At 41.4% G+C, this 25,631-nt stretch overlaps 2 protein-coding genes across 7 annotated transcripts in view; one reads left to right on the top strand and one right to left on the bottom strand.

Annotated features, from left to right (window-relative positions):
* The window catches only part of LOC126407959 (Fanconi anemia group A protein-like), a 33,967-nt gene extending 18,650 nt beyond the window's left edge, over nt 1–15,317 (top strand). For 2 of the 5 annotated variants that reach the window (XM_050073286.1, XM_050073285.1), the window contains exons 15-44: nt 628–761; nt 1,217–1,327; nt 2,368–2,463; nt 2,717–2,779; nt 3,393–3,481; nt 3,621–3,681; nt 3,815–3,864; nt 4,075–4,145; nt 4,506–4,604; nt 4,781–4,932; nt 5,058–5,128; nt 5,376–5,475; nt 5,653–5,840; nt 5,946–6,042; nt 6,240–6,443; nt 7,257–7,330; nt 7,482–7,610; nt 8,064–8,133; nt 8,311–8,486; nt 8,644–8,749; nt 8,857–8,916; nt 9,385–9,489; nt 9,941–10,056; nt 10,299–10,458; nt 11,532–11,594; nt 12,965–13,058; nt 13,250–13,325; nt 14,099–14,279; nt 14,432–14,530; nt 15,111–15,317. In XM_050073286.1, the coding sequence (XP_049929243.1) occupies nt 628–761; nt 1,217–1,327; nt 2,368–2,463; nt 2,717–2,779; nt 3,393–3,481; nt 3,621–3,681; nt 3,815–3,864; nt 4,075–4,145; nt 4,506–4,604; nt 4,781–4,932; nt 5,058–5,128; nt 5,376–5,475; nt 5,653–5,840; nt 5,946–6,042; nt 6,240–6,443; nt 7,257–7,330; nt 7,482–7,610; nt 8,064–8,133; nt 8,311–8,486; nt 8,644–8,749; nt 8,857–8,916; nt 9,385–9,489; nt 9,941–10,056; nt 10,299–10,458; nt 11,532–11,594; nt 12,965–13,058; nt 13,250–13,325; nt 14,099–14,279; nt 14,432–14,530; nt 15,111–15,209 (3,194 nt within the window). In that variant the 3' untranslated portion in view covers nt 15,210–15,317. The remainder of the gene's footprint in view (nt 1–627; nt 762–1,216; nt 1,328–2,367; nt 2,464–2,716; nt 2,780–3,392; nt 3,482–3,620; nt 3,682–3,814; nt 3,865–4,074; nt 4,146–4,505; nt 4,605–4,780; nt 4,933–5,057; nt 5,129–5,375; nt 5,476–5,652; nt 5,841–5,945; nt 6,043–6,239; nt 6,444–7,256; nt 7,331–7,481; nt 7,611–8,063; nt 8,134–8,310; nt 8,487–8,643; nt 8,750–8,856; nt 8,917–9,384; nt 9,490–9,940; nt 10,057–10,298; nt 10,459–11,531; nt 11,595–12,964; nt 13,059–13,249; nt 13,326–14,098; nt 14,280–14,431; nt 14,531–15,110) is intronic. The other 3 variants (XM_050073289.1, XM_050073287.1, XM_050073288.1) reach the window with 3 other exon arrangements.
* A 133-nt stretch (nt 15,318–15,450) lies between these two features.
* Nucleotides 15,451–25,631, bottom strand: part of znf276 (zinc finger protein 276) — a 10,537-nt gene continuing 356 nt past the window's right edge. The window contains exons 1-12 of one of the 2 annotated variants that reach the window (XM_050073290.1): nt 25,504–25,631; nt 24,182–24,499; nt 23,732–24,050; nt 23,571–23,611; nt 23,046–23,468; nt 21,544–21,625; nt 21,295–21,378; nt 21,038–21,160; nt 18,544–18,619; nt 18,147–18,264; nt 17,696–17,795; nt 15,451–17,501 (exon numbers count right to left, since the gene is read on the bottom strand). The exon at nt 25,504–25,631 is cut by the window's right edge and continues 356 nt beyond it. In XM_050073290.1, the coding sequence (XP_049929247.1) occupies nt 17,222–17,501; nt 17,696–17,795; nt 18,147–18,264; nt 18,544–18,619; nt 21,038–21,160; nt 21,295–21,378; nt 21,544–21,625; nt 23,046–23,468; nt 23,571–23,611; nt 23,732–24,050; nt 24,182–24,434 (1,899 nt within the window). In that variant the 5' untranslated portion in view covers nt 24,435–24,499; nt 25,504–25,631 and the 3' untranslated portion in view covers nt 15,451–17,221. The remainder of the gene's footprint in view (nt 17,502–17,695; nt 17,796–18,146; nt 18,265–18,543; nt 18,620–21,037; nt 21,161–21,294; nt 21,379–21,543; nt 21,626–23,045; nt 23,469–23,570; nt 23,612–23,731; nt 24,051–24,181; nt 24,500–25,503) is intronic. The other variant, XM_050073291.1, reaches the window with a different exon arrangement.

Below are 25,631 nucleotides of genomic sequence, written 5' to 3'. Positions count from 1 at the left end.
ATTGTCACAATAGAATTAACTTAGTTTCGCAGTTTTTTATAGATGAGTGAAGTACTTAGAAGTTGCCCTTTATAAGGCAGTTAACATCGCCCTGGTTCCCTCAACAAAAAGCCAGTGTGATTTTTCCATTGGATTTTGGATTGCCATGCGGAAAAAGCTAACGTTATGCTATAAACAAACCACACCACAGTTGCATGACTTCATCGTCACCACCATAACGAGGCTGTAAAGCCGTGTTCGGAGTGATGACGCTGTGTAGTCTCATTCAGCCACATGTTAGCAGCCGCCTTTTATAAGACCCCCAAGAGCTTCAAAATAATGAGTGGGGTATTTACTGACATTTTATGTTGTAGAACAAGCATGAAAGTCTCTTCAGCTTGTGTTAACCACAGACCTTATTTCAGGCATCTAACCAAAAATCAATTCAAAAACAACCCTCGACTTTGAGATGAGGGAACTGGGAGTGCAAAAAAGTTAACTTATTCCCAGGTTTAAGAATACATTACTTAACCACTCTATAAACACAATGGGAAACACAGATTGATAGAAATCAGATGTAAATCATATCATATTTACTCTAGTGTTACAAGGCTTGTCATCTCCGTTATGTTTCTCTGCTTCCACCAGAGCTGCTGTCCAGGCTGCTGAGCTCTGCGTTTGAAGGTTATGACCTCGAGAACATGATAACCGCCTTCCTCTTGGCTCGACAGGGTGCGCTGGAAGGACCAGGCATCTTCCCTTCCTACAGCAACTGGTTCAAGGTTTCATTTTGGCTTTTCAACACTAGTTGGTTGTACATACCTCAAATGCCCTGTAGGAATGAATGAATTCTGTTCAGGATGAAAATGCCACTGAATTACTGTCTAGACTATGGACATAATATGCCTCGAATAAAACTCAAGATAATAAAACAAATTCCTGCTAGTGTAATTTTGAATAATTGTGCATTTGTATTTGATAGATTTTGATCAGCTTGTTCTGTACTAGTGTAAGACCTTTTCTTTAATAATTATCATTTGAAATGTGCAGTAAGTATTTTTTTTACTTTTCCAGATTATTTAACAAAGGTTGATCGTATGTCTATGTGGATTAATAGGGTTTTTGATCAAACAGATGATGCAACAGTTTACAAGATCCTCTGATTGTCTGTTGCAGTTGTTCCTGACACAGACAGAGGGCCAGAGTTTATAAATATTTCTTTATTCTGCCTTTTCAGTTGTCTTTCGGCGGAGGCAGTGGCTACCACGCGACCAGTAAGAAATCTCTGGTGTTTCTGCTGAAGTTCCTGTCTGACTTGGTGCCTTTTGAACCCCCACTGTACCTCAAGGTGACATTCTGCACACGTCTCTGACTATCCATAACCTCATTTCACTGGACATAAGATACATGGTGTCTTTTATATTCGATGAACCTGTAATGATCCCCACGGGCAAACTTGCACAGCAAGTAGATATAGAAATAAAGCTGTACTTTCAGTTTTTATGCTATTTTGTACTTTCTCCACTATATTTCAGAGGGAAATGTACTTTTAATCCATCCACAACATTTATCCAGCAGCCTTAGTTTACAGCTACAGCTATATTGCTTTTAACATTAAGATTTTTTAGCTAAAAAACATGATAAGCTTATAAAACACAGTGATTGTTTAAAAAAAATCAAACCAGTAGTTCTCAAACTTTTTGGTTTATGACCATTAACAATAGAACTTTGTCTACATGTGGATATTATACAGCTGACTATTGGTGCCTTCACTGAACTTTTACACAATGAGATTTTTGATAGATATCATCAGCAACACAGAAAACACACCAAGCAGCAGCTAAGTGTGGGTTGTGGCGAGCTGCCATGCATTGTCTATGGAAACCTGTGGAGAATGCTTTGAGCTCAGCGATGATAGAGCAGCTCCTTTTCCCTATCCAGATATTCATTCACAACCCCTAACATTTATTTTGTGACCCTTAAGAGACAGCCTGACCTCTAGGCTGAAAACCTTTGGACCAAACTACCTGAATGTATATAAAGTAAAACTACCTCCACCTGGACCAGCTTTACACATTTCTGCTTCAGTATTAACAAGTTAATAATGTAAAATGTATCAGTCACAGACGATGTCTAACTGTATAATCATACATGCTTAGCAGGTAATACTTTTACTGAAGTCATATTTTGAATGCAGAACTTTTACTTGTAATGGAGTATTTTTCAGTAGTTACATTGGTACTTAGAGTCCTTCCTCCAACACTATCTGCAGTCTGTGCTGGACTAGAAAACCAAAACAGTTAAGAGTGTAACTGTAAGAAAACACTAGAAAGAGAGAAATCACCCAGCTGTGATTTTTAACACCTCACTGTCATTTTCCTCTGGTAGGTTCACATCCTGCAGCCTCCATATGTACCCGTGAAACACCGCAGCCTCCTGATGGAGTATGTCACTCTGGCCAAGACCAGGCTGGCTGACCTCAAGGTGAGAGCGGGGGTAGAAAGGTTCGGTCCTAAAAGGAGGGATTTAGCCTCAGATCATGATTACTGCCTTATTTTTAATTTTCATATTGATGGAAGAAAAATGTAATGATTATGTTATTGATTGGTTTCAAGAATTTCTGAATCCAATAGAATCTATAGTACACACAGTCCTGATTTCTATCCATGACGTACGTGTGTGTGTGTGTGTGTGTGTGTGTGTGTGTGTGTGTGTGTGTGTGTGTGTATACATGCAGGAGTCAGTGGAGGACATGGGTTTATACGAGGATGTTTCTGGTGCAGGTGGAGCATCAGTGCAGGTAACAGTGACACCCAGTGGTTTGTTTGTATAATGACACCCATGATGAATTGTTGGTGCCTCAGCTCTCTGGCCAGTGACAGATGATGAGAGATTTCAGTACAGAATGTCCTTATTTTGTAACTCTTTGATATACTGGATAAAGAAAGCGTCCCAGTGTACTGAAACAAACATTTCATGTATTGTGTCTAAACCAAGATTTAAAAACCAGAAACCTCAGCACCTGGTGAAGTTATAATTGATGCTAATCAACAGCCAATCAAGTCTCTTGCAGATGTGATCATTTTGTGCTGTAAAAATCTTAGTTAAAACAAATTCTGAGTTTTAAATACTTAAAATGTTTCAATATTGGTTCTAATAGTAGAGTTTTAATAGCAATACCATAACAATCAATAATTAAAGGAAGAGATCACCTTAAAACCAAAAATGCATATTTTTCCTCTTACCCCTATTGCTGTTCATAGATCGAGATTGTTTTGATGTGAGTTGCAGAGATATCGGCTGTAGAGATGTCTGCCTTCGCTCTAGTTATAATGAAACTAGATGGCATTCGGCCTGTGGCCATTTTTAATCTCTTAACAGTGTATAACAGTATAATGTCTGTGTGTGTTCAGCCGCAGTGCCAGGCTGTCCAGGACGTGGAGAAGGCCGTGTCTCTGTTTGAGAGCACAGGAAGAATCTCTGCCACAGTCATGGAGGCCAGGTATTCAGTCACCTCACCTGCAGCATATTCAGAAAGTGCCTCACAGTATATGCAGGACTTAAAGAAGTCTGGGTTTTATGTAGATGTAAGAACTGAATTAAACAGAGGCATGGGCACTTAATTGACTGTGCTCTCACAGTATTTTCCGGAGGCAGTACTTCCTGACACGATTCCTTCCAGCTCTGCTGACACCGAGGATGGTAAGTAACCTACACCTTACTGTTATTTTGTGTCTAATCTACACGCTGTCAGATGTCACGTTCTTCTGTTATTTTGTCACAAATCTTCACATTACATGCATAAATTCAAGTTTCTCTTGTCTTTCACTTCCAGCTTCCTGTCAAAGCTGATGCTCGGATGAGTTTTATAGAAGCTCTGAAAAAGTGAGTTACTTTCAGAGGCTTGTAAAATGTGCAGAATTTTATCCTGTCATGTATTTATTGTCTCCAAAAATATATTCTTTAACACATTTAATCTGGGGAAATGGGAAATTTTGATTTAACACCATTCCTTTTTTGCTTCTTATCAGTAATGATTATCTGTGATTATTCTGTATGTTTTCTCTGTTCTGACACATGTTTGTCTGTACTCAGGGCAGATAAGATCCCTGCTGCACAGTATTCATCTTATGTGGAGTCCTGCCAGAAACAGAGGCAGCAGGGTGGTGGGTATTCTTTATAACGCTCATTAATTGTGTACTCACAAAGATTATCTTTTTTTGTACATGTTTCAAATTCAGGTACATAAATCTGATTTACTCTGATGATGTAACAACCACCTACAAAAGAGTAAGTTTTATTTTACTTTATATTGGCGTCTAAAAAACTTCAGAAGGTTACATAATACAGCGATAACAATATTTGAAAATTTGTGAATGCGTCATCTGACAGAGGCACAGCTCACTTACAGGGAGAGTGGAAATCTCCTCATGCTGTCACATTTTAATCACTCTGTGGTTTCTCTTTTCCCATCATGACAAACATAGATGTAATATTGTACGACAGTCACATGATTGTGTTTTCAGGGAGTGCAGTGTGTGTGGACACTAATGATGATCCTCTGGAGGTCCTGAAGGTTCAGCTGCAGGAGTTCACAGAGCTGGTTAAGAAGGGAAATGATGGAGGTGAGCAGATATCATGAAAGGACACACACACACACACACACACAAACAACTCCATGTGAATATTAATGTTGCTCCATAACTGCTCAGTCAGTTCAGTCACACAGCACATCCCCATCCTCTCTTTTGAGTCTTGAATCATGAGGTCCTTTGTTTCCCTCATTCCCATGCCTGTCAAGCTGGTCATGTATCCACAGATATGTCGGCCCAGCTGTCCAGGATCTCACACACTCTGGGCGTCATCTTTCCGGGCCGTCCTGATGAGCTGGTTAGACAGACAGTCATCATACTTCACATTAACACCCCTCCGTCCCCTGAGCTCCACGTCAAAGTATGCACTGATGAATTTCATTCTTTATTTTCATGTTTTTATATCACCAGTTGCTGCTGTATCAGTTGTCTGTATGTATGTCAAGAATTTTATGTATTGTTAAATTCTCTCGCCTATATTCTCAGGTTGTAAACATGATCCTGAGAAACTTCTGCCAGTGCCTGTTGGACGCTTCCAGAGCAAACCCTCCTAATAAGTGAGTGCTACAACTTTTAAAAAAATCTTACAAATAATAAACAAGAAATAAGATCATTGCCAGTGGATTAATCATAAAAAAATCTCAGTTGTATCAAGTACCATTTAGTGGCCATATAGACCCTTTTATCTACATACCGCATGTGATGAAGAGCAAGCACAAAGTAATTCAATCCAGTTTTCAGTGCACAGGTTTAGATATAAATTCAATTGATGTTATGAGATCTCTTTCATTGTGGTGTCTCCAGACAGAGCCAGTGGGCCTCCAGATTCGTCAGTGTCCTGCTTGGTAACACACAGTTCCTCTCCAGTCTTATACAAAGACTCTGGGACCTATTTCATAACCAGGTACATAAATCCATATTCACGTTTGTGTCTGCTAACTCTTACTGTTTCACATCATACATGGATTGTTTTGTTTTAAACTTTTAGGCTTGATTAAAGTCACTTGACCTCTTTATTCCCCCACGCTGCTCAAATCAGTTCATTCACTCATCAGCTTTACAAACTTCCTCTGTCAAAAAGGGGTCATCGCTGAGTGCTGCCCACTTACTTGGTCTGGCAGCATTTATGGTCCATGTCCACGCCTCCATGTCCCACAGTCCTCTGGTTCAGCTGGTCCCGCCCATTCTGCCTGAGCCAGTACCTGTCGGAGAAGCTCTTAGCTCCGCGCTGGTCTGCAGCACACAGGCTAACATGCTCTTCTGTGTCAGGTGAGTGTGGCTGGATGGTGAAAAACTTAACCTGACTCATCTTGTGTTGTCAGTTTGTGATACTGGCATCTGGCCTCGACTCACAGTCTTGTTGTTGCTGTCCAGGTTGTGTGTGGCAGCCTTGTGTTATGGGATCTGCAGAGGGGACTCACTGCCCCAGCACCAACAGCAGGACTACATCCTCAACAGCTTCTATAAGAAGGTGTCTTTTTCTCTTTCTGCCATAATGTCATTAGTTTTGCATGTGTTACATTAAAACACTTGACTCAAGAAAGAGCTACAGGGAAACACTCACACCATTTACTTGAGAAACATTAATGAATAAGTTTTTCGTGCTGATGTTATGGAGGCATGAGTTGGTAGATCCTCAACTCTGCATGTAATTGTGTGTTTGTCCAGCTTCTGTACCTCATCCCAAGACTGTTACCTGAAGCCAGAAGAACTCCCATCACTGCTAGCGGTCACATAAGGGAATACCAGAAGGAGAACCTGCCCGGCCTGTGGAGCAGTGCCACGGACACCAACAACACCTGGAGAAAAACGGCTTTGCATCTGTGGAGGCACCCAGCTTTCTGTCAGCTACAACACACACCACAGTATCAGGTAAAATGGGTTCACTGGCTCCTCTCGTTCTTGACTCGAATAAAGCCTCGGCTTAGTGAGTGTTGAGATGTGTTAGTGTGGAATATTATGTTCAGTGAGCATCAGAGAGCAATCAGTAACTTTGTTACTTATATAAATTTCGCCGGGTGTAAGACTGGAGGGAACAATGTGTGTCGTGTGTGTGTAAGTCAGTGTGTGTGTCTGTGTCCACAGCTAATCTCACAAACTACTGGACCAAACAGCCTCATATTTTGTGTGCAGATTTATGTCTGTATGCTCATTGACTTCTTGTGGTTTCAGTGATTCACAGTTGTTGTTTTATTGACTGTTTAATACCGTCATTGACTGCTGATTCCATTCTCCTCTTAACCAGCCAATAGGGGGCCACAAGTCCTCAACAAATTCATGTAGCAACAACATAGAGCAAAGGCATCTCTGGCAATCAGCAGGCTAAAAACAAGCCTCACTGTCTGGTGCAGGCCACAGTTTGGCCTTCGTCTTGGCTCAAAAACTGACATTAAAAAGAAAAGTTTGGTCTTATTTTGAACCTGGGTGTCTGCAGATTAATTCCATTCCTGATACATTATGATCCACTAAGGTTGGGCATGATATGAGAGGAAAAAAACATCTTATCAGGAGGGGCAATTACACTGGGCACAGCTGCACTGCATGTATTGAGTGGCCATGATCACCTCTAGCACCCGGGTGGAGATCTGTGGTCTGCTGAGTGCACTTTTCTAGTTTGTATTTAAATTGATTGATGGACTGATCTTATTGACAACACAAGTACCCTCACCCTTTATGTTTGTCAAGTTATTGATTTCAGAATGGCTGGCTAATGAGCTCAGAGTACAGAGAAGTGAAGACGCCCTGTCAGACCCAGAACGGTAAAGCAGGAAACACACACAGACGCACACACACACACACACACAGACACACAGACACACACACACACACACACACACACACACACACACACACACACAGAGTTACTAGGTACATTGACTTTATTTTTGCTGTGTGTGTGTGTGTGTGTAGTCAGGAGTACCAACAGTGGGCCTGCTTGGAGCTCTATCTGTCTCGTCCGGAGGAGCAGGGAGGCTGTGGTGGAGATGTGAAGAATCTCTGCTCTCATCTGCTCAAAGCCATCATGGACCAACAGTTAAAGTGGGTGACACAAAATGTCTCCTGTGGTAGATGTAATTAGCGTTGTTAATGGACATAAACAAACTTACAAAAGACATCGAAGTGAAATAGATTTAATTTTTGTTGTGTAGCTGAAGGCAACAGGCTAGGACATTTTTTCAAAAGTTTGTGTGTCAGATCTTTTTCACAGAAAGCATACAGGTCAGCATGAGTGACCCCTGAAGTGTATGCAGCTTATTGTTGAGTGTATGAGGTTAATTTTACAGTGGTTTTAAAAAGTCAAGTGAAAAATGAAGTCTAAATGAGGCATATTGGCTCTCTCCCTGTGCTTGTGAATACAGTAGTCTCTATGTTGTACTATAGCACCCTGAAAGACTCAACAAGTACACCCTGTTCTCTCCTTTGTGAAACCTAATAATAAAATTGGAAATAAACTGTAATAAAATGCAACTCTTAACTCTTTTATGTCAACAGTGAGCAGAGGCTGGAAAAGATCTCGTCAGAAACGGGAACCTGTCTGCCAGACATCCTGTCCAGGTTACAGGTGTGTACACTGAATATGACGTGTTCAGCTGACACAAGTATGCTTATAAACAAACTGTTTATTAGAATGATGTTGTGCTCATAAATACATTCCTAGTTAATCTATTAAAAGTGATTTTAATTAAAAAAAAAAAAAAAAAAAAAAGACAACTATCATTCTGTGCGTGTGTATGTGTAGGAGCTTGTCTATGAGATGGAAGTGAGCGACCTCCCTGGCAGCCGTAGGAGCAGAGCTGATGTGTGTGACTTCCTGTTTGAGTTGGTGTCTCAGAGATGCTGCTTCACAGAGGCCTCAGCTCCTCCGAGCATCAGCTCTGAGCTCAGCCTGCAACACACGCTGAACACATGGAACAGGTATGCGCTGTACACGAGCTCCTTTTATTGGTACATGGAGGAATCTCCAAAATACCTGGGGAACCTAATATTTTCTAAGTTGGTCTTGTGTGCGAAAAGTCTGAAAACCACAAATTAAATGTATAGCCACTGAAAACCTTCTGTGTGTGTGTCACAGAGTGCTGTTGGCTCTCCCAGCAGTGTTATTCATTAAAGTAAAGTCTGAAGGAGGGAGGACGACTCTGGAGTGCGACACATTGATAGAACATGTCAACCAGCATCAGGTGAGCTGTCCAGTTACTCTAATCAGATTGTAATACATTTCTCTCCAAATCTGATCAGCTGTTTGGAAAAGTGCTCTCATTTTTCATCTTCTCCTGTTCAACAACAGAGGAAGATGTGTTCTCCAGTCGGCTTGCTGTCCTGCCATCTAACATCACACCTCCTGAGAGTGAGAATCATTTCATTAAAATCTAAAGAGAATTTAAATCTAAGCTACTGGTGAAAAAAAATATTGTATGCCTAACACCGTGTCCTTACAGCAAGTGTTTTCTCTGTCCACACTGAATCCTTTAAATATGCACTTCTGTAACGTTATGTAACAGTTGTTTTATATGGTGATATTTACTGGAAATGACATACAACATAGCCAACAGCAATTAGGTTGTTATTAGTGATGTTTTTTACCAGAAACTTGCAGCTCCGGATTCTGGATTTGCAGGTTGGGTTTGGGTTATTGATTAAGGCGTGTGTTAACAGGTTGGGCATGGCGGATTGGCTCTCATAACAGGCTGGATTGGTGTGGATCTTAAAATACCCTGACCTGTGCATCACTATAAGCTACATTTTTCACTGTATTTCCACAACCTCCTGTGAGAAATTCAAGTTGAGTAAGTTGCTGTCTGTGTGTCCTCTCCAGGGTGTGTTATGTGCCAGTGTACGTTGTGGACGCTCAGGTGAAGAAGTCAACAAAGCCTGGACTCAAATCAGTCTACGCTGTCCTTTGCTCCTGGTCTCCACAGTGGTACTGTTTGTTCTCCATACAGCTAATGAATGCTCATTTTCAGGTTGATACTTGTATATACTAAAACATGTTTACATGCTGTAATGGTAAAAACAAGACAACTGACGTGTTCCAGCAGGAAGATGAACTGAAATTGTGCAGAAATGTTCGACATCTGCAACCAAAATTACATGTTTGCCCGATTTTGGCATGTAGCTTCATGTATGTTAGCAATGTACTTGCAGCTGAGGAATGACTGTGATGGAGAATAGCAGCATTTCTGCTTGCATTGCACAGTCAGACCATTACCATCATCCTTACTGCATAATTTTGACAATAACATGACATCATGCTTCTATTACATGGAGAGGAAATGAACAAAACCAGTACTAATGCAGACCTTGTGAATGTTTTTGATTTGCGGGCTCAGGCATCATTTACATGATGATTATGTGTGTGTGTGTGTCTGTAGCACTGGTGGGAGCGTCTGTCTCCAGTGCTGTTGTCACTGTGGCATCGTCTATGTGATGGAGAGCCTCTCCCAGAGCAGCTGCGGCTCCTCTCAGACTGTCAGAACTGGGTGTGCAGGTAAAGCCTCACTCTCATAAACCACCACCCCTGATTCTCTGATTCACTTCACTCCATGCCACTGTTGAAACATTTTACTGTTAGTGTGAAGGATACGAAGAGCTGACACAAAGCAGTCCCCTCTGGACCCTCAGCTTCCATTTCAGAGTCAGTTTTAGCTGACTTTGTGGTGCTGGTGCTTTGTGTGTCTCTTGGTTCACTTGGCTCATATTGGGGTGATTTTAATTCTGTTTGCCGTTCAGTTTAGAGAAGGGGCTGTCATCATCGCCAGTGCCTGAAGCTGCAGCTCTGCAGCTGGCCGCCAGCCTGCATCGTGCCTGGCGGGGCTCTGGGTGTGACAACCAGGGCTTCAGTGCTGCTCTGAATGTGGTACAACCAGAGAGGGGCACAAAACACCGGCAGGTAAAGAACTTTCACATATAAATGTAATTTTCAGCCCTCTGTCAAAACCAACCAGGGTGTTTGCAGATTTGTTTCCATTCAAAAACATCATCTTTATATACAGTGAGCTACAGTTTTAATGCTGCTATCACAATTCCCAGCTGGCATCTGTTCCTACAGAGTCCATGTTCCTTACTCTGGCTTCATCTTCTGGAGCCAGATGCATAGACAAGGTGTATGCACAAAACCCCCCAGAAAACATTAACATTTATCTCTGTTCATGATCGTTTAATTTCACCCTGTGAAGTTTGTAAAGTCAGTTTCAACATAAGCGGTATGAATGAATCATTGATCATCCTTCTGATGTTTAATCGTAATGATAGAGATTTTACTGCAGTGATGGTTTGCAGAAAAAAAAAAAGAAATAGTGGTACAGACTGTACAAATTCCCACAGCCGTGTGTCATGGCAGCTGCTCTGGTACTGTTGGACAACCAAGCCAATGCAACACATTTGGTGAAACTGCACTTTCTTTACCGGATTTCTCATAGACAGGTCTAATAAATAGTGGAGAGGCACCAGTATTGATATGCAAACAGATATTTAAGAGTGTTTCTATATCCATTTATGGAAACTGTGGATGTGAAAATGCAGTTCGTGCATGTGCCCCCAGCCCCACAAGGATTGAGATTTGTAGAACTAAATCAGGCGTACACATGGCTTTATAAATCTGATGAAAAGAATGCCTCTCCACATTTCCGCCTTTGTGCGTACACACAGTTTTAGTCATGAATCTACAGAGTTTTATGCATCTGGCCCCAGGTGTTGGTTAACATCACACCACACCACCAAGATGAACAGTGCTCATGTCATAAAGGTTAATGGCAGCCAGTAACAGTGGGTAAACTGGATTCCAGAAATAATAGACTTGTTGTTCTTTGTCCCATTATCTCTGATCATAGATAGCTCTCTAAAAATGCACATTTCATTTGTTGTTTTAACATCCACCTGCTCTGAAAACAGCCAGAGGTTGCTTTTGTCGTGTTTTCCCATGTTTCCTATATTTACCTGCTGCCATCTCATTTCTTTGTCCAGGTGCTTGTTTTCCTGCTTTTCCTGTGTGTAAACGACTATGTGTCATCACTCCTGTATCCTCAGGTAAGGAATAGCAATTAATTGACCCTGCTCTGCAACAAACAATTTCTACTAGCAGATTTTGTTTTTGTGTTGGTTAGACACAGCAAAGCAGTTAGGATTTAGTAACACTTTATTTGGATCGTCCACTTACAGGTAGTTTATATTTGTGACATTTTAACAGCGTATTAGCTGAGATTACAATGTAACTGTTTTACTCTGTCTGTGGATGTTAAACAAATGATCTGTAGAGTATATGTGACAAATTATGAACATACCTACATGTTCTCAGAATATTTAGTGTAAAGCATGGTGTTGGAAAACCTAGAACGGTAATAGAATTTCACAAATTCATTTTCCAGGCCTGGAAAAGTCAGGAAAATTGCCATGTGAATTCTATGACCCACTACTACTTTTAAATTGCACTGCATTTTTTTAGATGTAGCAATGTTTGTGTTATACATAAATATTGTCCATGAAAATGTGTTGGTACTCTGATAAAGTGTTATGGGGATTTATATGCAGTTCGAGAGAAAGGTCTGTGTGAGGCCGAGCTCCGTTTGATAAACCCTAATAGCAACATCCACACACACTCATGGCCTGAGAGAAAATAAACATGTCTTCTGTTTATCTAGAAGCTCATTATTAGGCATGAACCCTGTAACACCATACACATAGTCCAGGAAGGAACAGAAGTTTTTGGTCATGGAAATGCTCCTTATGAAAGTAATGGATGAGTGATATATGAATTGAAGCGTACTTTACTGCTGCTCTCTTTGTATATCTCTCTAAATAAGAGTGCTCAGGCAAATGGTTATATTATTAAAGGAACAGTGTGTAAGATTTAGGGGGGGTTCAGTAGCATCTAGTGGTGAGAATTGCAGATTGCAACCAGCTGAAACTCCTCCTGGTTAGAATTCCTTCCGTGTTTTTGTACCGGGAAACAAAATGCAACTGGTGATTTACATCAGTGATTTTCTGATGCTGCTAATTATGGTGGCTGATGCAAAAATGCAAATGGCCATATCTAGAGCCAGTGTTTGGTCTCTCCATTTAATAAGTATATTTCTCAAAATGTTGAACTGTTCCTTTAGGATAATGCAAAGGTCTTACACATTGATTTAAGCTAAACACACTCCCTCAGGCCAAACTTCAACCCATGTTTGCAAAGTAAATAATATGTCACAAATAAACCCCTAGACATACTTTTGGCAAAACACAGGTATATTTTACATGAAATGCAAAAGCAGTTGAGTTCTTCATACAATAGTAAAATGTGTAGTGTTTTTCCACTACTTATTTGTCTAAACATCTCCCATATTGCAGTGAAGTCTGTTGCTCCTACTGTATGAGGGAGTCTCTGTGTAATGTTCTGTCTGTGGTTATTTCTGTAGGAGAGGAGCCATCAGAAAGTCAGAAGTTTATGCACAGACCTTCTGCTTGTGTTGGTGGACTCGGCAGACTGGCTGCTCGTCTTTAAATCAAATGGTACAGAGTATTGTGTTCAACAACCACATCTCAGTTCACTTTACATGCTCGTTTACATCAGTTTTATTGACCTGGTGGTCATTATTTGGCAGATTAAAGCTGGCATTAAGGCTGACATTAAATTATTGTGTCTCACATGTATTTATGCTGTGTTAAATTAGTGGGCTGTATCTTTTTTTCCCTAACTCTAGACCAAGGTGTTTATCAGTCGATCACCATGGTGACATCAGATGAGTTTACCCGATTGGTGCCTTGGGCCTTCTACAGGTTAGTTGTAGCATTGAAAGAACATCAGATTTTAAAGTTTAAAATTTGCATTTCTTATAAACAATTTAAATACTGCCTGGTGTATCAGACCATATAATAGAAATGGACGACATGACAGCTACCACAAAATGAAGCCAAAACATCTCCATCGCCCCCTGGTGGCTGGCTACAGTATCAGTCTTAAACCCCGCCCCCTCCGTGTTGGTTGGTGGGACATAGGCTGAACTAAAAAATCAAAAAACACTTACTCTTACCAATGATGATTTCTGTCACGCTAATATCGCACTTTTTGTTCAAGTGTTCATTTTTCCAATAAGTTTGTTTTTTTTAGTTATTTGATGCTACAAAAACATGGGTCTGATGTCATGATTGACAGCTGTGTGTGCTATTTGGTGTGCTTATAATCAGTGGTGCTGTTTGCGATTTTTTGGACAGCGACCACATGGATAGGATATTCTGGATTAATTTCTGTACAGTGGGAGGAAGTGGAGACATGTTGACCATCTTTATATACAGTCATTGGTATTGGTAATTACCCTCACAACACAACTTATCAGTCAATATATTCAAATTTTTAATGACTAACTGGATGGTAGGAAAGTAAACTTGATGGCTGCTTCAGGTTTGCAACAAACCAAAACCATCAGTTGATGTGCGTCAGGTTCTTAAATAAAATGTGCAAAATAGATCTTCTCTATGGAATTCTGCACTTCCATTTGTACTGTATTTGTACAGTTCCATTTTGTAATGTGTGTGTGTGTGTGTGTGTTTAGCCTGCTGCTCCAGCAGAGTGCTGAGCTGCTGCAAAGAGCTGCGCGCTGTCCGGGGTTCCTCCATACTGCTGTCCTCTGCTACATCAATCTGCTGCAGCTTTTCCTGGACGGACACACACTTAAACCAGCCACTGATCCCTCTGACAATCAGGTGACTGAGCCTCAGACAGGGTGTCTACAGGTATCAAACACTTACATTTATGCTTTTTAAGACCATTTCAATATAGTGTAATTTTTAACCAAATGTAAGAATGATGGTTCATATCAGGGTGATGATTGTCATTCAAACCTGTGATGCTGCTCTGAAGTCAAACCTATGAATTATTTTGTCAGATGGAGCCTTTCCAGATTGTGAGCCACGCCAAACAGTTTCTCCTCAGGGTGATCTCACAGACATCTCCTACTACCCTGTCCTCTGGCCAACTCAGACAGGTAACCAACAGAGAGCCTGTTCACATACTTAATGTAAATGCTAATGCCCCCTGAAATGTCCCTGACAAGGATTACATCATTAATGCAGGATGGGCGGTTGTTTTAGTGACAGCGCACTAACGCTTTATAACTTGCCCATTTATGATGAGTTTGACGAAGTGCTGTGTGGCTGTCAATTGTTTTTCCCTATGGAAGGAGAGGTGTGGAATTCTGCTGACAGTAATACTTCCAGCTGTACCAACACAACCACTAACATGACTAGCAAACATTCTAGTGAACAGCTAGTGAGAGTGTGGATGCAATAACTGGATGCGGGGCCCTTTGACCTTGTAGCGTAGATGACGCAGGCGGTAATGAAATCTCAACCCAAGTGGTCAGCTGGACACACATGATAGAAACAGGTGTGAACAGCGATGTGTCTGCTGTCTACTTGTGTTATGAATGCATGACAGATGGACACACACATGCATGTTGTATATACGGTACACATCTATACTACACCTCTTTGTAAGATCCTCCATTGACACACATCTTTCTCACACTCTCCTGTCTTGTCTTCATCACTTATTTCCTGGTCCAGCTGGAGTCCCAGTGTGCAGACTTGGACCCAGAGGTGGCAGCAGCTCTCTCTGTGCACCTCGACCCCCACAGCCTCAGCCCGGAGATGGACTTCCTCTGAAAAGCTGCCGACTCATGTTCAGTCATAAAAACTGTCTAACGTGAACTGTGACACCACTTTTACTACAAAATCTTTTACACTCCTTTGAGGTTAGGAAGTGTCTTTTAGACAGTTACGGTATCTGACATTACACCAGGTACTTTATTTGTTTTACTGTAATCCAACTTTACATCTAACAGAAAACATGTTCCTCTTGTTATATTTATTAAATAGTTCAGATTTTACGAGTCTAAATACTCAGTTTTGTAAAAAAAAAAAAAAAAAAAAAAAACTTCTACATTTTATTTGTCTTTTTACACATAATAGACACAGGACTTTATTATACACATGTACATCTGAAGCCCTTTCCACTGTTTACAATACAGATATAAACTCTTAAAAAGAGTGCTTAGCATTGTAATAACTTAATAAAAAACAGTGACCTAATAAAAGTGAAGTGAATGTTCTTGAAGCTATTTGCACTGTGTGATTACACAGCCCACACAAGTGCTTCACATATATTTAGGTAACACGAATATTGCATTATAGGACTTAGAACTGCATTGCTATAGGTTACACAGTCATTTATATGTGGCTGCTACTGTGCACTTCAGCTATCAAATAAAACTGCGTATAGATCCATATAGTCCCCAGGCAGTGTAAAATCATCTTTACATCAGATCTGAAACAGAGGCACCAAAAGTTGTTGTCGCCTTTCAATTTATAAACATTAAGATTCTAAATTGTTATGTTTTTTGTCAGAGTCCACCATTCCCACCCTGGATTCAAGTGCCTACCTACAAATGTGGGTTTGACAGGACAACCCAACATTACCTACTGCTGCTGCTTCACATGAAAAGCATTCAACTGGTGAAACCATAGACTGCATAAAATAAGATATGCAGCTACCTTGATGTCACCCGTTGGTTTGTGGACTGTCGTTTTGTCGCCTTGACTTCTGCATTTCTGCGGTCGCCATCTTGACAATAGGGTGCAGCTGTAAAGGAGCAAAGGGTGAATCTGACCCAGACTGTAGCGATGCCTTGTCATGCTAGTGGCCCTGCCTCTAAATATGCATAACTTCAAGCCTTAATAATAAGTGAATGGGTGAGTTATATAAAAATTGATCTCTCGTACAGCTGTCATGAATGGTTGAAATTAGCTTTAGAGACCAAAACCGTTTTATGTAACAGGCTGTAAACATGTTTATTTCTGCTGTAAAGTCAGGCATTTTATCATTAGGGTCTGTGGAGACTGACTCACTTTTGGAGCCAGCCTCAAGTAGCCGTTAAAGGAACTGCAGTTTTTGGCACTTCAGTGTTGCCTTCATTTTTCAGCCCTGCAGGTTGCTGCTCGGGCAAAACACAGGGTGGCTTTTATTGTAAAGCAGTTACAAGAAATGTAGTGCATGTTTTACTAAGGTTAGCACTGACAACAACCGACAGTGGTCATTTTTGGACAGCAGATGAATTTAAAAAATTGCAGGGAGTGATAAAACAGTCAGGAGCAGCCACAGTGAGCTAAATGAGAAGACAGGCCGGGGTAAATATCTCTACTTTGTCCTACTGTTTCCACTCGCACCATGCTCACCATGAAATCAGAACAGTTATAATAATTATCGGCTGATTTCCTTATTAAAACGTGACTAATTTTGACTACACTGTAAACGCGTAAGCCTGGTGGTTCTTTTTATTAGGTCCCTATTCAGTTCATACTGTGTGTGAGAAGATTTTGGAAGATGTTGGAAGATTTGAGTTTGGAATGAAAAGTGACTCTTGAAAGCTGTAAAGAGCGGTCCATAACAAGTAAATATAAGAAAATTGATCCACTAAATTGTGTTGTTATGACACAAAAGCAGAGCTAAAATTGCAATATTGGTAGAGAACTGAGATAAACATCTGTTTTGCCATACGGCAGGTCCCATCACAGTCCATGACCTGAATGTGGAAAAAATGGAAACTGCAGTAGAGGCTGTGGGAAACTCCCACAGTTTATGTACCCGTGCAGCAGACCTGGACCTGGACTCCCTGCCGTCATCTGTCCTGGTCTGGCTGAACCACCTCCCCGGTCAGAGTGATGGTGTGCAGGTCAGAGTACAGCGGCGGCTGGTGCTGCTGCTGGCTGTTGCCTCGTTGAACCTCAGTCTGAGTCAGTGGGTGGACCATGGACATGTGAACGTTCAGGTTGTGGGCCTTCTCAAAGCGCTTTCCGCAGATCAGGCATGCAAACTCCAGGTCAGCCTCGGCCTTGTGTTTGGTCATGTGGTATTTCAGTGACGCTCGCTGGCGACACTGGAAGCCACACACCTCACATCTATAGGAAAAAAAAAAACGTTAACATTTATGGCCTTTGTCTCCAGTCCATGCTTTAATATTTGAAATCTAAATTCAAAACCAAAAAATGCAGTGCAGTGTCAGAATGATGCTTCATTTCATATCTACAAGTTGAAATAATTATTCATGAGCTACATAAGTTTTAAAGCAAAAAATCACATCGTCAGTTCTTACTGCAGTGGTTTGGCCCCTGAATGTCTCATCTGGTGAACTGAAAGGTGTTTCCTCTGTTTAAAGGTTTGGCCACACTGGTCACAAATGTAGTTCCTCTCCTCTGAAACAAACAAACAAACAAACAAACAAACAAACAAAAACCATTAAGATCACAAAGTTAAGTTAACACATTGACACCTAAAACAAATGCCTCTTTGATTTTACAGTCTGTATAACATGGCACATCTATTCGAAGTTCAGATATTGATGTTGAGTTTTTCAATTGTATTTCAAATGATAATCCACAGACCTTGTTGTGAGCAGTTTCATGTAGGAACTAGGATCGCAAATGTTAGGCCCAGTGAAGCCAAGTAGCCCAAAGAGAGCCAGATTAGGCTGAACTTGTTTTATGACAGAGGCCCCAGGTGGGAAGAACAGCACATGTAAAACAAAGTCTTGCTTTTGACCTCACCAGTGTGGATGAGCTTGACGTGTCGCTGGAGGTAGCGATCGATCATGAAAACCTTGTTGCAGCCAGGATGAGGGCAGGGGCGCTCTCTCATCTCCTCATGGTGCTCTTTGATGTGTTTCTAAACCCCCCCCCAATAAGAAAACCAGTCATATAGACAGTCAAGATTAAGAGTAATATATTTATATATTAACAATATCACAGAATATTACTTGTACTTTACATATTATAGGATATTATTCTTTTACTGTAAAAAATAAAGTGAAATTAGCTATGTATAGGCTGGACACCCGATACTAAGTAAGCGTCCTAAGAGTAATATACATCATTATTAATCCAATTACTGAGCATGTGTCACTTGGATAAAGTGAAATTATGTTAAGAGTTTGTGAATTCTGACCTTTAAACCATCAGGAGCTCTATAGACGGCTGTACATCCCTGATATGGACACTTGTAGATGTTGGGCAGCTCCTCTCTGAAAATAAAAACACAATAGTGGTTTGTTAAAGCTACAGTTGGTATTTTGTATAAAAATAACTTTGTCATATTCGCTGGAACTACACTGAACAAAAATATAAACGCAACACTTTTGATGCTGATTAGACAGCATGATTATTGCACAGGTGTGCCTTAGGCTGACCACAATAAAAGGCCACTCTAAAATGTTCAGTTTTATCACACAGCACAATGCCACAGATGTCGCAAGTTTTGAGGGAGCGTGCAATTGGCATGCTGACTGCAGGAATGTCCACTAGAGCTGTTGCCTGTGAATTGAATGTTCATTTCTCTACCATAAGCCGTCTCCAAAGGCGTTTCAGACAATTTGGCAGTACATCCAACCGGCCTCACAACCACAGACCACGTGTTACCACACCAGCCCAGGACCTCCACATCCAGCATGTTCACCTCCAAAATCGTCTGAGACCAGCCACCCGGACAGCTGCTGCAACAATCGGTTTGCATAACCAAAGAATTTCTGCATAAACTGTCAGAAACCGTCTCAGGGAAGCTCATCTGCGTGCTCGTCCTCCTCATCGGGGTCTTGACCTGACTGCAGTTCGTCGTTGTAACTGACTTGAGTGGGCAAATGCTCACATTCGATGGCGTCTGGCACGTTGGAGAGATGTTCTCTTCACGGATGAATCCCGGTTTTCACTGTTCAGGGCAGATGGCAGACAGCGTGTGTGGCGTCGTGTGAGGTGAGCGGTTTGCTGACGTCAACGTTGTGGATCGAGTGGCCCGTGGTGGCGGTGGGGTTATGGTATGGGCAGGCGTATGTTATGGACAACGAACACAGGTGCATTTTATTGATGGCATTTTGAATGCACAGAGATACCGTGACGAGATCCTGAGGCCCATTGTTGTGCCATTCATCCACGACCATCACCTCATGTTGCAGCATGATAATGCACGGCCCCATGTTGCAAGGATCTGTACACAATTCCTGGAAGCTGAAAACATCCCAGTTCTTGCATGGCCAGCATACTCACCGGACATGTCACCCATTGAGCATGTTTGGGATGCTCTGGATCGGCGTATACGACAGCGTGTTCCAGTTCCTGCCAATATCCAGCAACTTCGCACAGCCATTGAAGAGGAGTGGACCAACATTCCACAGGCCACAATCAACAACCTGATCAACTCTATGCGAAGGAGATGTGTTGCACTGCGTGAGGCAAATGGTGGTCACACCAGATACTGACTGGTTTTCTGACCCCCCCAGACCCCCCCAATAAAGCAAAACTGCACATTTCAGAGTGGCCTTTTATTGTGGCCAGCCTAAGGCACACCTGTGCAATAATCATGCTGTCTAATCAGCATCTTGATATGCCACACCTGTGAGGTGGGATGGATTATCTCGGCAAAGGAGAAGTGCTCACTAACACAGATTTAGACAGATTTGTGAACAATATTTGTGAGAAATGGTCTTTTGTGTATGTAGAAAATGTTTTAGATCTTTGAGTTCAGCTCATGAAAAATGGGAGCAAAAACAAAAGTGTTGCGTTTATATTTTCGTTCAGTGTATCAGTATATCCACACAGAAATACCAAAGACAGATAGTAGGTACAAAAAAAATTTGGTTTCTCCTCCTCCTCGTGATGCTTCCAAGGGCATTTGCAAGAACCCATCGCATCTGAGCAAAAACAACCAATCAGAGCTGAGGAGTCTCAAATGCAGCTGTCAGTCATGTCAATCACTGCTCATGAACTGCTGTCAAACTACACAGTGCTGATCAAATATAAATCAAGATTCTGTTACTGCATTGCCTATTTCTTGTGTCAAATGTTTTCAGAAACATATTTTACTGTTTACTGTGTACTGTTTAGCTGTAAAAGTTAGGCAGAGTGTCTGCTCCTCCTGGTGGGAGGTGCTTTGTTGTTGGTTTAACTGTTGCCAACATGGAGGCTGGGTCACAAACTTTCTCGTTCTACAGCTAAACAGTACACTCAAATATTGACAGTCTGACCGCAGTTCATGAGCGGTGATTGACATGACTGCCAGCTGCATTAGAGACTCCTCGGGTCCGACTGGCTTTTTTTGTTCACCTACAGTGGATTTTTCCAAATGCCTTTAGAAGCACTACGAGGAGGTAGAGAAGTATGATGTTTTCCACAGATTTTCTTTCTTACGTACGTCTGTATGGATGCAATGACAGTTTAACCAAATATAACAAAGAGTTATTATAACAGATTCTAAATGTAGCTTTCATGCACTTCTGTTAAAGTTAAAATAGTCAACTACAATGAATGAACATGGTCTAAAAACATTTCAACAGAATATAATGTCCTTCCAACTGAGATAAACTACACATTTAAATATTACGTGTAACTGTTGCTGACTGGAGGTTGTGTATTTAAGGAAATGTAGGACTCAAGTTGTGTCAAATACGTACGCTTTAGGTTTGAACTTGTTCTTCCAGCCAGGTTTGGGTCCAGGTTTCTTTTTTATTTTGGGCTCCTCCAGGGCCTTAGGGCTGCTTCTTCTTCTCTTGCTGGGGACGGTCACCCTGCGAGCTCTGGGAGGGGGAGAGAAAGGTACTCTAAAAACCAAACCTGGGTTTCTGTAAGAAGTCATTTTCAGAACATCTCTGCTGTTTGAGATGAAAAAATAAAAAATAAAAAACCTCTGCTAAAGAATAAATTAACCCACCTCTTGTCTGAGAACGGCTCAAATAACTCATCGTCTGATAATCCTTCTTTTCTAGTCTCCTCAAAGTCATCCTCGGAAATGACCCTACACACACACAGTTACAGTTCTTGTAGATGTTGTGGCCTTTTATCAATCTTCACTTAAAAATCATCACTTAGAAAGCTGAGAAGCATCCAAAAAGTACAGTTCTACCACAAATTGATGGTTATAAGACAGAATCAGATGAGAAAGATCAACAGTGTGACTAACCTGTCAGACAGATCACTATCAGCAGCCCTGTCCTCCAGCTGGGCCGGAGCAGGAGACGACGCCTCCTCATGACCTGTAAAACCTAATCGAGAGAAAAGCACAACCATGTGAGTCAAACATTCATACAGACACCACACAAGCCAAACAAGCATTCAGACGATTCATAGTGATGAGTTCTGAACATCTGTGTCAGGAGACACAGTAGAGAATTATTGACATATCAATGCTCCACTGGTTGTCTCTACATGTAGGGAGTAAACAAGGTACTGTTTACAGTCTGGCTGCTTCATCTGTGTACATGAACCTTTAAAATCCTGCAGCTGACTCCTCATGAATAAACCAGGGCTGGTATCCATAAAACATTTAAGGAATGGTTTTAAGCTCTTATGTCCACCACATTTATATCAGTGGAGGCTAAATACAGCACAATACACTGCAACAGCATTGCAAACTACCTCCTCCAAAATGATCGAAGAGTTAAATCAACACCTCTTTACGACAGTTTCGCTTTAACAGAATTTTATAATCTTTGCAAATGCAACATTTATTGCAGGACTGTTATGGCTGATTTCATTTGACATTGACTTCACCTTAACACATGTACAGCAAAACTAGTTTTGAGAAAGAGAAGAAAAAAGGCAAAGAGGAAGTAGTTTCCATGCCGCTAATAGACACTATTCAGGAAATACAGATGATGGTGTGGTGTTGCACTGAAATTAACCCGAGTACAGCCACAAAGTGTATCTCATCACATCTACTGAGCTGCAAATTTACAGCTGCAAAATGTTTTGAGTATGCATACACGCAAAACATGTTTGCAAAACAACTCACAGCTATAATGGAAATGTGACTGAGAAACAGATGCTGTTCAATGTCAGGGAAATATCCTTTACATGAATTCCCTTTAGAAGCCTGGTGCACCTGTATATTGTGCACTAAAGTTTGCCCTGCTCCTTGTGCATAAATGCGCACAGCACCACTATTAATGGAGAGTCAGACAGCAGCTCTGCTCTGCTCTCTGCTATGTTCACATTTTACAGAATATAATAAATATTTTTTCTCATTACTGGTGTTTTATTTCACCCATCCGCGCATCCCTGTGTGTGTAACAAGCAGAGTGTACATGTGTTGTAAACCCACCTCTGTAGGCTCATGTTACAATCTGAATGATGTGCCCTCTTTAAATAGCAGGAAAATACTGCACCATTCTGACTGTAGATCAGGTTTTTGTTGGTTAATTGCTCAAAATAGCAATACGCTAACGTGTCTGACCACACCTCATTTTAAAGCCTACACGCCCATGGACGCAAGTACATTTGCTACTTACTCAACGTGGACGCTGTCCCTGGAAATGACAACTGTCAGTCTGAAGCTAGCAATGACGGTTGCGCGGCGTTGTGTGCTGCTTTGCGTCGGGTGTAAAATAAGGTCCTTTGACACTAATGTACAGCTGATGCTGCCTCACACCTTCTGGAGATCTCATGAGCTATCAACAGTCTCACCTTCACTGTTAGTGGTCCAGTCAGCCAGTGCCGAGCTCTGAGTCTGTGCTGTGACTGCAGGTGGACTGTGTTGAGCCAGAGTGTCCATACTTCCTGCTGGGGTCCTTCCATTCCCACTGGGCTGCTCCTCTTCATCTTCCTCCTCCTGTTCCTCCTCCTCTGACATCACTCCATCACCATTGCCACTCCCTAATGGCCCGCTGCTTAAATTCATTGTGTATCCTGGGTTGGGAGTGGCTGTGCATGTGTCCATGATGTATCTGTGACCATCAACGCAACCCCAGACGGCCTTAACTGAGCCCCAGCACTGGCCCTCCAACACCTCTCTCAGGTTGGGACAGGAGCGGCAGGCCTCTCCGTGGTGGTGAGCCCAGGACACCAGGCTGTGGAGGCACTTAGGGTCTGAGGTAAAGGACTGTGGTGCTGAAAGAAAACAGAAGAATGTATTAGCAGAGTAGTGCAGTCAGTTAACCTGTGTTTTATGTCATTTCTGTAGCAAAAACAAAGAAAAATTCTTTAATTTACTTGCTGAGCCATGGTTTACTGAGGCCTCTGGATACTTCTTCCTGAAATAGAAACAAACAGTTGCTTATATTTGTGGATTTTTTGCCTGAAGCTTTGAGAATACTAAAGTAAACACACACTTTTAGAGTCAACACTCAAGGAGATATTTTCCTTAGACTCACCAGCTTTTGAGGTTTTCTTTCCCAAGTGGTGGGAGGTTGACCCTCTGCAGAAACCTGACCAGGATGCTGTGGCACTTGTAGAACTTAGAGTAGCATTTCTTGCAGATAAACTCTGATAACCGGGGGTCACGGTCCAACTGGACCCCGACCAGTTGCTGGAAGTCTGTGTGGAATAAAAGGGGTGACTGTGCCGCCGCGTCAGACTCGTCATCAACAATATCGATGGAATCCTGAGGCCACTTGTTGAAGGCGTGCCGCAGGCTGCGTGGAGAGAACTTCCCGTGGCAGAGCCGACAGACGGCAGTTGACAGTCTACCTGCTGGACGAAATAACAGATCAGTGTTTTTTCAGTCAAGACCCAAAATCAGCAAATGGACACTATGTTTGATCGTTCTCTGGAGGAAACTGTGACAAGAGGCAATATATTAGCACTGGTACTGAGACACGCACCTGAAGATCTAGACTTGCTCTGTGGATATTTTTGTGTGTCGTCAGATGCCGCCACTCTACAGTCTACGTTAGCAGTCTTGTCTTTTGCAGTGTTATCATGGTAGAAACTGTCTGTGGTTACAGGAACAGTCTTGCGAGGTCTCCCTCTATTTCCAGGCGGCCTCTTCTCCGTGCCGACGCTCACTGTTGTCTGTGTCCTGCTGGTCTGTCGTGAAGTCTCAGATGACCTTGGACGTCGGCTCTTCTTCTTCATAGTTTATTCTATACTTTCAGCCCTCAGCAGCTGATCCCGATGATGGAGCCCTGCTGCCTGTGCCACTGTAAAGATTTACAGCTTAAGTAACAATGAGATTAACTTTGTCTCATCTATCTTTGCGTAATAAACAATTATTTAAAATATATATAATCTTAAACTTACTGTTGATGTTGATACACTTTACTATCCAAAAGAGTATACTAATGTTAGAGTAAGCTATTTCCCAAACCTTCTGTGCATCAACATGTTTTTACATTTTTACGGAGACAGATTTGTCTCTTAATTATTTGTGTGAACAGATCAGCAATACATGTGTCAGTGTAATCTGTAAATATAAAACACTTTCCACAAATACAAAAAATTTGTAACCTCAAAAAAACTGTTTTGCAAATATAAAAAGCAGCTGCACATACACAGACAAATTTCACAAATAAAAAAATATCTGTATACATTTCATTAGTTTTCAAATAAGTGAGAAGCATTTATGAATACCTTTACACAAATAATATTGAAACAATTCGATTCCCCTACATTTAAAACTTTAAATTTAATAAATTGCTATTAAGTGAACATGTTTTTATGATGCAATTATCAGCAGCAGTATTTGCTAAACTACTATTTGCTGCCAAGGTGCCACGGTCACAAAGCTATTTAAAAACACTACATGTATCAGCAACATCCAGTGCAGTTTCATGAATATAATATAACGTTACAAAATATAAATTAATAGGATACAGAAAAACAATAAGTAACAGGAGTTACATTCAAAAACCTTGTGAGCTGTAGGTTAACCAAATCCTAGATAATAAGATAAATGTTTTTCTAACATTAACATTACGTTATCTGTTTGCACAGTAGGCAATTTATTTTCGATAAAACCAACAGAATAAAACGTCTAAAATATTCTGACAGTGACGTTACGACTGATGTCTGTCCACTTGTGTTCATTACAACATGCTAACGTTAGCTTGTTAGCCTGAGCAGCCTGAATGAGCCTGCTACGTCTACTAGCTCGTGCCAGAATGTTATGTCGTCATGACTCGTGCAGTCTCGTGTCATAGCCTACCGTCAGAGTGTATATATCCTAGCACTTCAGGTGCATGTTGTGTTTAATATGAGAGATGGTTTTCATGAGCCAGCTGCAGCCACAGCAGCAGCTTTCTATGCTGCTCCCAGTTGTAAACATTAGAACCC

Source organism: Epinephelus moara, chromosome 20, assembly GCF_006386435.1.
Source record: "Epinephelus moara isolate mb chromosome 20, YSFRI_EMoa_1.0, whole genome shotgun sequence".
In the NCBI taxonomy this organism is placed as follows: domain Eukaryota; kingdom Metazoa; phylum Chordata; class Actinopteri; order Perciformes; family Serranidae; genus Epinephelus; species Epinephelus moara.
This window is presented reverse-complemented; position numbering and strand designations above follow the sequence as displayed.